This window comes from Gopherus evgoodei, chromosome 3 (genome assembly GCF_007399415.2).
Source record: "Gopherus evgoodei ecotype Sinaloan lineage chromosome 3, rGopEvg1_v1.p, whole genome shotgun sequence".
Taxonomy (NCBI): domain Eukaryota; kingdom Metazoa; phylum Chordata; order Testudines; family Testudinidae; genus Gopherus; species Gopherus evgoodei.
In genome coordinates this window covers 71161796-71175778 of record NC_044324.1, presented here as the reverse complement: position 1 = coordinate 71175778, position 13983 = coordinate 71161796, and the positions used below count along the sequence as shown (strand labels likewise).

General features: G+C 42.8%; 1 protein-coding gene across 1 annotated transcript in view; it reads right to left on the bottom strand.

The window, feature by feature from the left end:
- Positions 1–1376: 1376 nt before the first annotated feature.
- The window catches only part of IRAK1BP1 (interleukin 1 receptor associated kinase 1 binding protein 1), a 30728-nt gene continuing 18121 nt past the window's right edge, over positions 1377–13983 (bottom strand). Inside the window, exons 3-4 of the mRNA XM_030555786.1 lie at positions 2825–2955; positions 1377–1768 (exon numbers count right to left, since the gene is read on the bottom strand). Coding sequence (XP_030411646.1) covers positions 1501–1768; positions 2825–2955 — 399 coding nt within the window. The 3' untranslated portion in view covers positions 1377–1500. The remainder of the gene's footprint in view (positions 1769–2824; positions 2956–13983) is intronic.

Here is a 13983-nt window from a genome sequence, read left to right as displayed (position 1 = left end):
ATGTTAATGGCTTATTTTGATGCACATGTTAATGGCTTATTTCAGTTCCATTAGAACTGAATGCATTACATATTGAGTGCATTATGTTGAGGTTACTCAAGTAAAACATTCTCTCTCTGTCTATATATATAATCAGAATATTGTGAATTGAGGACAATGAATAATTTAGTTCTCACTAGCTTGGGATGAAAGCTTTAAATATAGCTGCATTGCAACTAACAGCACCAAACGTTCTGCACATCAAATATTTTAGCTTTTTGTGCAAGCTAAATAGTCTAGAGTGCGCTGTTTCTTCAAAAGTAATATATTCAATCTAGTTGAAGGGCACTGATCTAGATGGAGGCTAGCTGGGACTAAATGTTAACAAGTTCTTGGAGATATTTGCAATAAGTAAATCTGTGAAATAATGTGAATAGCTACCGGTACTTTTTTGAAGGAGCGTACACTGAGCTACTTATCTTTGCTTAATATGTTTAGACCAACTCTTGAGACACACATTAATATCTAAGAAACCTGATATTTAATCAGTCTTTCTCCAGGTGTAAGAGAGAAAATAAATGTGCTTGAGGCCTTTTTACTTTAGCCTACAAAAAAGCTGTACACATGAGCTTCCTACTGGTGTTCTGCCCAACTCTACCCACTATAAATAAGGGTGGGAGAAAGGGGAGGAATACTAGCAATGGCATGAAGTCTGTACAAAGCCTTTGAGCCCTCCTTCAACCTCCCCGGTCACTCGATTACAGACCTCGAAGTTGCAATACTCCAACAAAAAAAATTTAAAAACAGACTCCAATGAAAAACTGCAGAATTTGATTAATTTGCAAACTGGACACCATTAAATTAGGCTTGAATAACGACTGGGAGTGGATGGGTCATTACATAAAGTAAAACCTATTTCCCCATGCTAATCCCCCCCCCCCCACACACACACAGTTACTCACACCTTCTTGTCAACTGTTGGAAATGGGCCATCCTGATTATCACTACAAAATTTTTTTTCTCCTGCTACTAATAGCCCACCTTAATTGATTACTCTCATTATAGTTAGTATGGCAACACCCATTTTTTCATGTCCTCTGTGTATATATCTCTTCCTACAATATTTTCCACTGCCTGCATCCGATGAAGTGGGTTTTAGCCCATGAAAGCTTATGCTCAAATAAATTTGTTAGTCTCTAAGATGCCACAAGTACACCTCATTCTTTTTGCTGATACAGACTAACATGGCTACCACTCTGAAATTATTTCAGTGTAGCTTGGGGTATCCACCTTCAATTTCTTGATAAAACTATTTTTCTCTCTCCAGGTAGTTCTGAGAACAATCTGGTCTTATTTTTTGGAGGGGAAGTGGGGCAGAAAACTAATGTTATAACTAGTTTTTTCTGATTGTTTACAGAGGAAGATACAGGTCTGAAAAACTGAATAAATTTGTCCTTTAAAGTACATAAATTTATTCCAAGATTTGTCAGAGACAAATAAGAAAAATGCTTTAACATGCTTCTAGATACGCTTGTTTCTCTTTTCTCGTCCCTTTATCTCAAAAATAGCAAATATTTTTGAAGAAGCATAAATAGTGGCACTTTGGATTCTCTGCTGCACAGTCAGTGTATTTGAGGAGTTGGATGGGTGACTGTCTATTTGTCCTTCCCATTCTTTCATTTCCTCTTCTCTGATAAGCAGTGGTTTTCCCAGTGACTGGCCAAACAGTCGACAGACCTCTTGAGCTTTTCGACGTGTGTTCCCAACAGCAGCAAGACACACTTGACGCCTGGGAGGTAAAAAGCAAGGGAGCTTAGCTGATCCAACCATAGCACAGAAACTCCTGCCAAATCATTATTTTTTGTGACTACACAGTTACAAGGCACATCTACTTCCCTACTCATATGTTTGATAGTTAAACATGGGGAGCAGGTGGAGGAGGAAGCTTGTGAGGGAAAACTCCAGTGTGCTAACAGACTCATGGCTAGATATTTAGAATACATATTACTCATAACCACACCTCTGTGAGAATTTCAACATTTTTTTTAAGCAGTGGATGACTGAACTTGTTTCTTGGATGTAGCCAGGCCCATCTGAAGAGTGTGAACTTCTGATGAGATAGAGAAGGGTTTTTTGATGGTATCAATGGGAAAAGCAGGCTTTTGAATGCTCTTTTAGTTTCTCTCAATATGAACTGAAAAACTAGGGGAAGAGAAACAGATAAATGTAGTCAATCTCCCCAGGCACCTTCCTTCATCAACCACTGAGTGCTTGTCTCATGTCATTCATGGCAAATTAACTCTCCTTCTATGGCTGGGGTGCTGTGGGAGGATGTTTTGATGTTAGAAAGTTTTTCTCTCTCTTCAAAGTAATAGAAGTGGAGTTTCTTTAGAAAGGTATATTTCAAAGTTTGTTGTCAGCAGCTAAGAGAAGGAAGGACAGCAGCAGCACTTGGGGAAGTGGATGGAGCCTGTTAAATGCTTGTACCTTCCCATACAAATCCCAAACTAAAATTAATTTGTTTTGATTTAACTCCATTGAAAAACCAGATATGCTGACTGAGCATGTTAAAAGCAGATTGTTTTTCCTATTGAAATTATGGAAAAGCTTGTTACCTCCTGCCTTTATACAAGGACACTGCAGTCTCCATGAAAGATTAAGCGTTACCATTTGCAAGCTAAATGTAGAACCTTTTTTAAGTTTCTTGAATTTTCCTTTAAGTATCAGGCAGGAGTGGGCAACAGGGAGACTATTATTGTTTCCTGTTTTAAACACTCTGGATTATGTATTATGTAAATGCTTCCTGAGGCTGTGCATTTCTGTGGAGAGGAGAGGGAGAACTTACCGAAGGGTGTCTACAGCCTCTGCTGTATGGTAGAAGTGAGGTGGACTGATGATAACAGAACTACCCAGTTTCTCAATTAGTAAGTTGCAAACGTTCTGCATTTTTCCAAAATCACTAAATGTAATGCAGACCTGTTAGTAAACATAAGTGGATTAGAAAAGTGACTTTCTTTTCAGCGACTTAATTACAAGGGTACATTGCAAACCTGATATGTAAGAACAACTGAGGGTATTAGCCCTATACCTCCACTACTACTTGCCTAGAAGATGCCTGCAGCCCTCCAGTAAACTGATCATTGTTTTGCAGCAGAATTAAAATAATGGATTCAGAATATGTTCTTTGTGGGGAACTCTAGAAATTTTGGTATCTTCGCAATTTGGAGAAAGAAAACGTGTCCTTAAGATGTCACGAGCCATGTGTCCCTAATTCTTACATTTTGAAAGCAGCTTAGGCAAGTACAGATGCCAATTACTACTTCATGAGTGATTATTCAGAAAACTAGGCAAATGGGATGAAGTGCATATGCAGGAAGGAAAACTGCAGTGTAATTCTAGGCACTCTTACATGCACTTACAAAAAGACTAAACTTAGTGTTTAGTAACTAATCTTTTAGTAATATTAAATTTTAAGAATCTAAGAACGGCCATACTGGGTCACACCAAGGGTCCATTCAGCCCAGCATCCTGTCTGCCGACAGTGGCCAACACCAGGTACCCCAGAGGGAGTGAACCTAACAGGCAACTATCAAGTGATCTCTCTCCTGCCATCCATCTCCACTTTCTGACAAACAGAGGCTAGGAATACCATCCTTACCCATCCTGGCTAATAGCCATTAATGGACTTAACCTCCATGAATTTATCTAGTTCTCTTTTAAACGCTGTTATAGTCCCAGCCTTCACAACCTCCTCAGGCAACGAGTTCCACAAGTGGACTGTGCGCTGTGCGAAGAACTTCCTTTTATTTGTTTTAAACCTGTTGCCCATTAATTTCATTTGGTGGCCCCTAGTTCTTATACGATGGGAACAAGTAAATAACTTTTCCTTATTCACTTTCTCTACACCACTCATGATTTTATAGACCTCTATCATATCTCCCGTTAGTCTCCTCTTTTCCAGGCTGAAGAGTCCTAGCCTTTTTAATCTCTCCTCATATGGGACCTGTTCCAAACCCCTAATCATTTTAGTTGCCATTCTCTGAACCTTTTATAATGCCAGTATATCTTTTTTGAGATAAGGAGACTACATCACATTTTTAAGGTTAAAATCCAAGAAATATAACTTTTATTTAAATCTGTGATCCCCTACTCCTCCCTTCCAAAAATAGTTAAAGCTGAGAGTATATCTTAGTAACTTAAGGGTAAAAATAAAAATTATAGGAAAGTTGTAATTATCCCAAAACCAAGCACTAAAAATCTGGGAATTTGAGTTACATTTAAAAAGTCAAAACATGTTAAGGAGCGCACAGTTAAGACACCAAAACATCCGTAACTCTGTCCTGTACTGATGTCGTGCAAAAACTATATAATTATGATTCAGGCATTTTAGTGTTTAGGATTCATGGTTAGATTTAACTGATTTTTAAAGACATTATTTTTTTTTCATATTTCTTCCCTACTGTGTCATCACTACAGGATAAAACATTTTGTCCTCAGGTAACTGATGTATCCTCTTAACTCTGTTGTAACATAGCTTTTTGTCTGGGAATTTCATTAGTCTTTTTTAAAACTATTAGTTTCATACAAACACTAAACAAGAAACACAAAGAGAATGCTACCATGCAATGTATCTTATGATATGATGTGCACTATCAACCTTAAATAATTTATTCATTTAAAGGCAGATTTATTGGTACACCTAAACCATGCAGTTAAACAGGGTTTACAACTACTTTACATTTGCATGACTCTGGGAAGAATCCAAAAGACATACTGGTTAATGTGACTCTCAATTTGCAAATGATTCATTTGTTCAGAGGCTGTTAGAGAGAGAACTCCACTTATGTAAATAGGGTGGGCCCAGGACCAGTGTGAGTTCTGATATTTGTGTGCTTTGAGGGCTCCCCCTATGCTCCTGCTATAGAACTAACTCAATGCACAGTGGAGCCAAGAAGCTATCACTGATGCCCAAGCTAGTATGCAGTCATGACTCTATGAACACAGTAACAGCTGGGCCAAGTGACCTGCCAGTAAGAACTTACTGCATCTGTCCAGTCTTCCACTGAGCCATTACAATTCACAGAATTGTTGCATTAAATGGAAAAAAAATTAATTGATAATTTCTTTTCTGCTAGAAGCATTTCCCACAATTCTTCTACGCACAGGGATGCTCTTCTCCTCTCTGCAGTGGTGATTCAAAGCTGCAGTGCAGCTCATGCTGGCCACGCCCCCTTTCCCCACTTTCTGCCAGGTGAGTCATTCCAAAGCTGTGTGAAAAACTTAGAGAAAAATATTTATAAGCATAACAACAATGACAAATGCATTAACTGTACACCAGGCCAACTCCCTTCATGGTAAATATGCAAATAAAAGGCTGATCTTTAGCAGAAAGGCACCAACGTAGGTAGAATTGTGGGAGGTGCTTCTAGCAGAAAGGACATTATTGTAAGAAATTTTTCATTCTGCAGCCCAGTGTCTCCCACAATTTTGTTACATGTGAGAAGTAGTGAGCAGTGTACAGGAGTGAGGAGAGACAAGAAAAGGTAAATAGAAAAAGAGTTAAATAGACCTCCTCCCCTTGAGGATTGACCAAAAGGCAAGGCCACTACTGGACCACTGCGTGGAGCACATTTCTGCCAAAGGAGGCTTTTGCAGAGGACAGAAAGTGAACCAGCAACCATGTGGCTGCGCTGCATATGTCTGTGGCAGAGGCATATGCTCATTCGGCCGACAAGGTTGCCAAGGTTGTCGTGGAGTGTGCCTGGATAGCTTCTGAAAGAGAAGTGCCTGACACTTTTTGTAAGCTTCAACAATGCAGTCTGATCCATCTAACCAGAGACAGCCTGGAGATTCTGAGCCTTTGACATTTCAGGTGAAAGATGGCAAACAGGGCCTGACCTTGTGGATTCTGTGCACTTGATGTAGATTTCAGTGTTTTTCTGACATCTACATTGTGCCCCAGCTTCTTGGGTGGGTGCTGTGGCTTTGAGCAGAAGGAAGGAAGGGTAGTCTCCTGCAAGCTATGGAAAGCAGACTTCATGCTGGGGAGAAACGACAGCAGTTCTCAGTACCTTCTTGTCTTCATGGAACACTCAGTGGGGTCTTTGCATAAATAGGACTGCCAGATCTGAAACTTGCCCAGGAGACATGATGGCAGCCAGAAAACAGATTTTGATGGAGAGACAAAATGCTGATATACAAGTCAGGGACTTGAAAGGGTGAGTGGCTAGGGCCTTCAATACCAGTGGGACCCATTTAGGGAAGACTGGTCTGACTGCCAGTTTGACTGCTCTAACAAATCTGAATACCTTGGGATTACATGCCAAAGAACCTGAGGATCCCGTGAATAGAATGCTACTAGTGGCAGATACTTGGCGAGCTATGGTGCTGGACTGAAGACCTTTATCTATACCTTCTTTGAAAGAGTTCAGGATAGCTGGAATTCCAGATCTCTTGAACTAGCATTGCTCTCCTGGCATCAAATGCTGAACTTGGTCCAGATGGAGGAATAAGCTTTTATCATGGAGACGCTCCTGGACTCATACAAAGTTCTGATCACTTTGGAAGATAGGCCTAGTGCTATTAACGTTTCCCTTTCAATAACCAGGCTCTCAGCTGAAATGATCTGGGTCTGGAGGAAAGGGCCTTGGGCAAGGATGTCCAGTCTGGGTGGCAACTGTAATGGTGGTTGCAGTTTCAGCTCTATCAGATCAGAGAACCAGGATTTCCTTGGCCAATACAGAATTATCACTATCTCCTTTATTTGTTTCTGCTTTATCTTTTAAATTATTTTTCTTATGAGAGGGAAAGGCAGGAATGCATATCACAAGCTTTCTGGCACCTGTGTGACAGGGCTCTGTTCCCAGGGACTTGGGATCTGATTCCCTGGTAAAGTATTTCAGCTGCTGGTGTTTTTGTAACTTGCAAACAGATCAACCAAGAGGAAACCAAGCATCTTTAAGATCAGAGTGAAGACTTCCTGGTTCAGGCACTATTCTGTTCACTGTGCAATGGCTGAGCCAGTCTGCTTTCTGATTCAACTTCCCTTTTATGTATATCACCTGGGGAGAGAGATTCTTTTCTGCCCATTTTGTTATCTCCTATAGTATATTTGTAGTCTCTGATAGTACAGAAGCCATTATACACCCACTTGTGCAGGATAGAGATGAGAAAGTTACCTTATGCAGTAACATAGGTTCTTCAAGATGTGTGTCCCTGTGAGTGCTCCACTTTAGGTGTTTGTGCGCCCCTGCACTCATAATTGGAGATTTATGGTAGCAGTTCCCGGTTGGGTCACACATGTGCGACCCCCATCTCACACCACTTCAGGTGGTTATCTGGCACTGTGCGACCAACACCCTCTCTGTTCCTTCTCTACTGCAGACCATTAGTGTGAAACTCTGAAGTAGAAGGGAGGAGGAAGGATAGTGGAGCACCCACAGGGGGACACACATCTCGACTGTTTAACAAAATGTTATGTACGTTTGTGGAGCATGTCATTTCAGATCCTGAGAGCTATGAAGTAACCACGCTTTGAGTTACTTTGAGGATCCGGATGGAGGACGTGTCCTGTGTCCTCAGACAGAAGCTGAGACAGAGGCGGGAGTGTGCGTGGTGGACACGCCGCCATCCACAGAAGGTAAAGATACATTTGTCAAGACTACATGTGGGCTATTAGGATCGCTCTGGATCTGTCCTGTCTGATATTGTGAAGCACTCAGGCTAGGAGAGGGGTGGGAGGGAAGGCATACAGGAGGGGAGCATGCCATTTAGTGAGGAAGGCATCGCTGAGAGAGTATGGACTGAGTTCTGCTCTGGAGCAAAACTGCAGGCATTTGGTGTTTTGTGTGGTTGCAAAAAGATCTATTGTTGGGAACTCCCAAGTCTGAAAAATGTTTAGGAGAACACGTATCCAGCTCCTACTCATGGTCCTGAGAGAAGTTCCTACTCAGGGTATCTGCTGTAGTATTCTGGCATTCAGGTAGGTACGATGCTGTAATATGGACATTGTGCTTGATGCACCATTGCCAGAGTCATATGGCTTCCATGCATAGGGAGTGTCATCATGTTCCCCCTTATCTGTTTATGTAAAACATACAAGCCATGCTGTCTGTAAGGACCTGTACAGTCTTGTCTTTGATGATCGGTAAGAAGTGGGAGTAGGTGTTTCGGACAGTTCGTAATTCTAAAAGGTTTATATAAAGATGGGATTCCACTGTGGACCATTGGCCCTGAATAGAGTGTGGGTTTAGATGTGCCTTCCAACCCAGAAGGGATGCATCTATGGTGATGGTAAACGTTGGTGGATTCTGTTCGAAGGGCACCCCCACTCCAGGTGTTGTATGGGTATGTCCATCATAAAAGGGAGTCTTTTATTTTGTCCAGCATTGTGAGGCGTTCATTTATATTGTGCCTGTGTGGGACATAGTTGTCCAGAGCCAGGCTTGTAGACACTGCAAGTGTAACCTCGTGTGTCTGATGACGAAGGTCATGACAATCATGTGGCCTAGAAGTTGTAGGTAGGTTCTGGTAAACACTTGTGGACTGTTTCGCATCATGGAGATCAGGCTGGGTAAAGTCAGAAATTATTTTCTTGGTAGAGGGACCATTGCTTCAGGGGAATTGAGGTATGCCTCAATAAACTCCTGTTTTTGTGCTCGTGCCAAAGTGGATTTTTCTATGTTTATCTGAAGGCCTAACCTCGTAAATAGAGTTATCACCTATCTGGTGGACTCTAACGCTGTCTGCCATGTTGGTGCTTTCAGCAGACAGTCATCCAAGTATGGAAATTTCAGGATTCCTTTTCTGCGGAGGTAGGCAGCTACAACGGCTAGGACCTTTGAAAATACCCGCGGGGCAGTGAATAGGCTGAAGGATAGGACTTTGTCTTGAAAATGATCTTGTCCTATTGCAAAGCAGAGAAACCTCCAATGTGATGGATGGATGGTTATATGAAAATACACATCCTGAGGGTTGAGGGCTGAGAACCAGTCTCTCCTGTCTAGTGCTGGAATTATGGTGCCTAGTGTGACCATTCTGAATCGTTGTGTTTTCAAATTTATGACTCGCTGTAGGTTGAGGATGGGTCTTCACCCTCGTGCTTTTTTCTGTGTGAGAAAGTAGTGTGAACAGAATTCCCTTAGTCTGTATTCCATTGGTATGAGTTCTACTGCTCCTAGATGTATGAGGTGGGTTACCTCTTCTCACAGTAGATGTTCATGAGAGGAGTCCCTGAAGAGGGACGGGGTGGTAGGGTGGGTAGGGGGTTTGGAGGTAAAGCAGATGAAGTAATCAATCTCGATAATTTCCAATACCTATCTGTCTGTTGTAATATTTTTCCAAATTGTTAGAATGGAAGAAGGCAATCTCCAAAGGTTTTGCAAGTTGTAGATGGCTCCAGCGTTGAAAGATACAGGATTCTCAGGCCCTCAAACAAGGCTTCAAATGTGTTGTCTGGAGGTCAATGGCTAGCACACAGTATTTGAGGGAGTAGACTGTTCTCTCCTCAATATTTTCTGCTTCTGCCCCAATGCTCATAATATCTGTGGCATTGTGCATACAGAGGGGGGTTGGGATCTTTGACAATTTCCCTGTTTTCTTTTGTTTGTGTTGCCCTCGAGTTCTTGAGAATGTGTAGTGACTCTTTGTTTTGGCCGCAAATAGCTTAGATTCTTTGGTCTTCAACTGTCGACTGAATCGGCTTTTGAAATCCAGAGAGATGGAGCCAGGAAGCCCTTCTCATAACCACCATGGTGGCTATGGACCTCGCTGCTGTATCAGCAGAATCCAGAGCATCCTGGAATGCTGTTCTGGTTACGAGTTGACCTGCTGATAAAAAAAAAGCAGTTCAAATCAATTCTATCTTCTGGAATAAATTCAATAAATTCAGAGAATTTTGCATAATTATTGTGGTCATATTTTGCTGGTAATGCTTTATAGTTAGCTATTCTCAAGTATAAGGTCACTGAGGAGTATGCTTTGCGGCCGAAAACGTCGAGCTGCTTCCAATCTTTGTTATAGGGCGTGTTTCTGGATATTCTTGTCTGCCCCATTCATTGACCACGCCAATCACTAATGAGTTCGGCATTGGATGTGAGAAGAGAAATTCAGTTCCCTTTGTGGGCACGTAGTAATTTTTATCAGACCTCTTGCATGTGGATGGGATCGTTGCTGGGTTTTAGCAGAATAACTTTACTGGTTCCATATTCACATCATTCATAGGAAGGGCAATTTTGGAGGATGTCGATGTGTGCAATATGTCTATTAATTTATCTTGTGCCTCCTGGACTTCTTTAAGGGAAATGTCCACTGAGCTCATAACTCTCTTATAGAGGTCTTGGAATTGTTTGAAACCATCTCCTGTGTTGGGAGGCGGGGGCATGATAGTGTCATCAGGCGAAGATGAAGAGAAGTGAGCTTCAGGTGGATTGTCCTTGTCAAAGAATTCCTCCTCCTCTTCCGCCCCCGTTCTCTAGATTCAGGTGGTCCCTGTGCTGTTGATAGAGGTGAATGATGTGTGCTTTCTTTGGATGGGCTGGCAAGTCTGTGTTGCTGTTGTTGTGGTGAGTATGCTGTCCACGAGCTCTAAAATGGCTACTCTGGAGTGAAGGGCATAAGTGGCATCCAGGGATGCCCATACCTGGATTGGTCCTTGGGGTCCACCAGGTAGCCCTTGTACAGATGAGCAGGTGTGATGGGAGCATTCACAGGGGAAGAATGTTGTGGAGAGTGTAGAACATCTTCGTCCCCATACTCATCATCGCTAAAAAATTGCGGGGTGAAAAGAGGTGGAGAACTGGGTTGACTAGGTACCGAGGATGCTACATAGACTCCAGTATCGAGGAGACAGTGAGGTCTTCCTGGCATAGGAATTGCTGCAAAGTGGATGGCATCAGTACTACTGGCGTAGTAGGAGTTGGTACCGGATGGTTTGATCTGCTCATCGGTGCCAATGTGCAGCTCAAGTGCATGGTGTCTGCGCTAGGGGGTGCCATCATCTGTGGAAGTGCCAAGATGCTCTGTACTGGGTGTTTGATCAGCTCTGTTGGTAGCGCAGCATGGGGTTTCAGTTTCCCCTTGCTGCCTGTGTCACAGCTCAGCCACTTGGCATATTTTGTTATCTTGGTACCGACGGTGCTGGAGGGCCCCACTATTTCGGCAGTTGAAAGGATCAGTGCGATTGGTACCAAAGCCGTTTCCCCATTGGAGGAGTGCCCTTTCTTGTCCAACTCCTGAGTCGGGGACGTTGTATCCTGTTTGTTTGCCACCATCTTGGTGAGTTGATCGGAAGCCTGAACCGTGGAAGAAAGGCCCCTGTAAAAGACTGTAGTTGGTGATCTCTGACCAGGACGGGTCCGTACCTCAGGCTGAGACACCAGACAGAGAGACTTCTCCATGAGGAGGAGTTTAAGTTGGAGATCTCTTGCCTTCCTGGTTTGAGATTGTGACAATGCGAGCACTTCTGTGGTATACATGTCTTGCCGAGACAGCGGATGCACAAAAAGAGTCCATCCGAAATTGGTATAGAAAGTCTGCAAGTAAGGTAGCATTTGAACTCTGGGGAGTTGGGCATGCCCCTCAGGGAGCGTTTTCTCCCCATAAGGAGAAAACGATTACTCTACTGTAGTGGTTGAACGGATGCCTACAGTCCTATGAAGAGAAACAAAAAAAATACAATTTTTGCTGTTAGTTTTTGTGTCTTTTGCTAGTTGCTCTTTGATTTGTTTTTTGGCCTGCCTAATTATACTTGACTTGCCAGAGTGTGGGTGGCCTCCACTTCCCTATCTGTGGGGTCCTTAGGAAAGAATTCCCCTTCAGCCAGAATAATCATGTATCTTGCTAAGGATGCTACTGCAGTATCTACTTTTGAAACCTCACTAATAGAACGTTTAGGCTCTTGGAGTTTGTAAAAACCTAAGGTCATATATGTTAATGGTCTTACTCCTGCTGAGTTTCTCACTTCTCCCTAATCATGCCTCCTAAAAAGGAGTGCAGGGGAATCAGAACCTTGAGGGAGGATTTTGAGGGGCGGTATTTACTTCAAGGCTTGTGCTCAGGAGCTTGGATAAATATTGTGGACACAATCGTTTGCACATGCCCTCAAACTTTTTTGGGGGGGGAGGGGTGTAGAGGGGGAATATTTTTGCTACATTTTCCCTGAGTCCTGCTCAGATTCAGAGCCTGACAGCATTCCTTCCTCGGTAGACGAGGAATCTGAGTCAGAGGAGGAGTGCTGGGTAATTTTTTTGTACTTTCTTTCTGTTGTTGTTCATTCTGGCGGTTTTTGGCATGGTTTGTGAGCATGGCTGCTATGGCATGGCCAGAACGCAGTTTCTTGCCACTTGCTTTAGGCAGTGCCCAAAGCCCTCTACAGCATTCTCTGTCAGAGCCTTCTCCATCAGAGTCCTATTCCTTCAGGGTGACATCTCCTTATCAGAGTTCCCTGACCTGGATTGGGAAGGCAGTAATTATTTATGAGCCTGGCATCTCTCCCCAGGGAAACAAAGGGCCCACTTCAGTACTTGTGTGGGGACCAGTATCTGAGTAGGGTTCGTATCTTTGCAATCCTGTTTTACTCCAGGACGTACTTCCTGGGTAAGCTGGATGAAATCCTCTTCATCCTTAGAGCCTCTGTCTGTTTTGCCCTATGTCTCCTGGTTGGGTTTCTCTGTGGTGGAGTCACTGCTCTTTGGGTGTGTAGGGGACCCAGTATTGCCTGTCCCATTCAGAGCTCTGTGTTCTAGCAGAGTTAAATCCTCTGACTGGGAGCATCCTGAGCATCTTTCGTCTTTGGCTGAGAACCTGAGAAAACTGCTGCCTTGCATACAGAGCACCTTGATTTTGCCCACTGCTTACGTGGCTGGTCTGCCATGCCTGAGAAGGGGCAATGGAGGCTGTAGGTTGCTATGTCCACCAGGCTGCTCAAATCCTGGACCAGAAGGCTTGAAGCAAACCAAAATTCTCAAACTGCCCAAAAAACAGCCTAAACAGTAACATTAAAGGAGTGAGTTAAGCAAACTGCTGCTGTGGAGGCAGGATATTGCGGGGGAGGAGGGCTGGGCCAGCACAAGCTGTGCTGCAGCTCTGAACCTGCGCAGGAAACGACAGCGAGGAGAGCAGTCTCATGCCTAGCAGAACTGCGGGAAATGGTGGGTTGCAGAAAATGGTAGAGAAAAACTGGCGATTGGTTGAGTTCTATCAATATGACTATTTAAGAATTAGTTCAGCTGTTGACCTAAGCCTTGCTGTAGTCTATATAAAAACAATTTGATACCTCATTAATAGCGTACCTTAATTTTTCAAATATAGACCATTCACAAGACTTCAGTTACTTCCAACTACATGGGAAGTTTAAAGCATCTGCAGTATTCAGTTAAGATAGTTCAGGACCAAGGCAAAATACTGATATATTTCTTAAAGGGCCAAGTTTAATTTTAACTCCTAAAAACAAACAGGGGAATTCTCAACATTATTTTTGTACTCGGTGCTGTAAGTTTGAGGTGGATATAATATATTCTTCATAAAACCAAAGAAGCTCTCTCCCTCCTTTAAGTGCAAAATGGAACTGTACTTTCACTATGGAGTTGCAAGTAACTATCAGTGATGCAAACTTCCAGGTCCCCTCCACAAAACACGTTATCAAGCTATTGCAGGGGTAGGCAACCTATGGCACAGGTGCTGAAGGCGACACACGAGCTGATTTTCAGTGGCACTCATGCTGCCCAGGTCCTGGCTACTGGTCCAGGAGGGCTCTGCATTTTAATTTAATTTTAAATGAAGCTTCTTAAACATTTTAAAAACCTTATTTACTTTACACACAACAATAGTTTAGTTATATATTATAGACTTCTAGAAAGAGACCTTCTAAAAACATTAAAACTATTACTGGCACGTGAAACCTTAAATTAGAGTGAATAAATAAAGAAAGACTCAGCATGCTGCTTCTGAAAGGTTGCTGACTCCTGAGCTATTGGATAGTGGTCTAATTAGCATGCTGTATTGCAA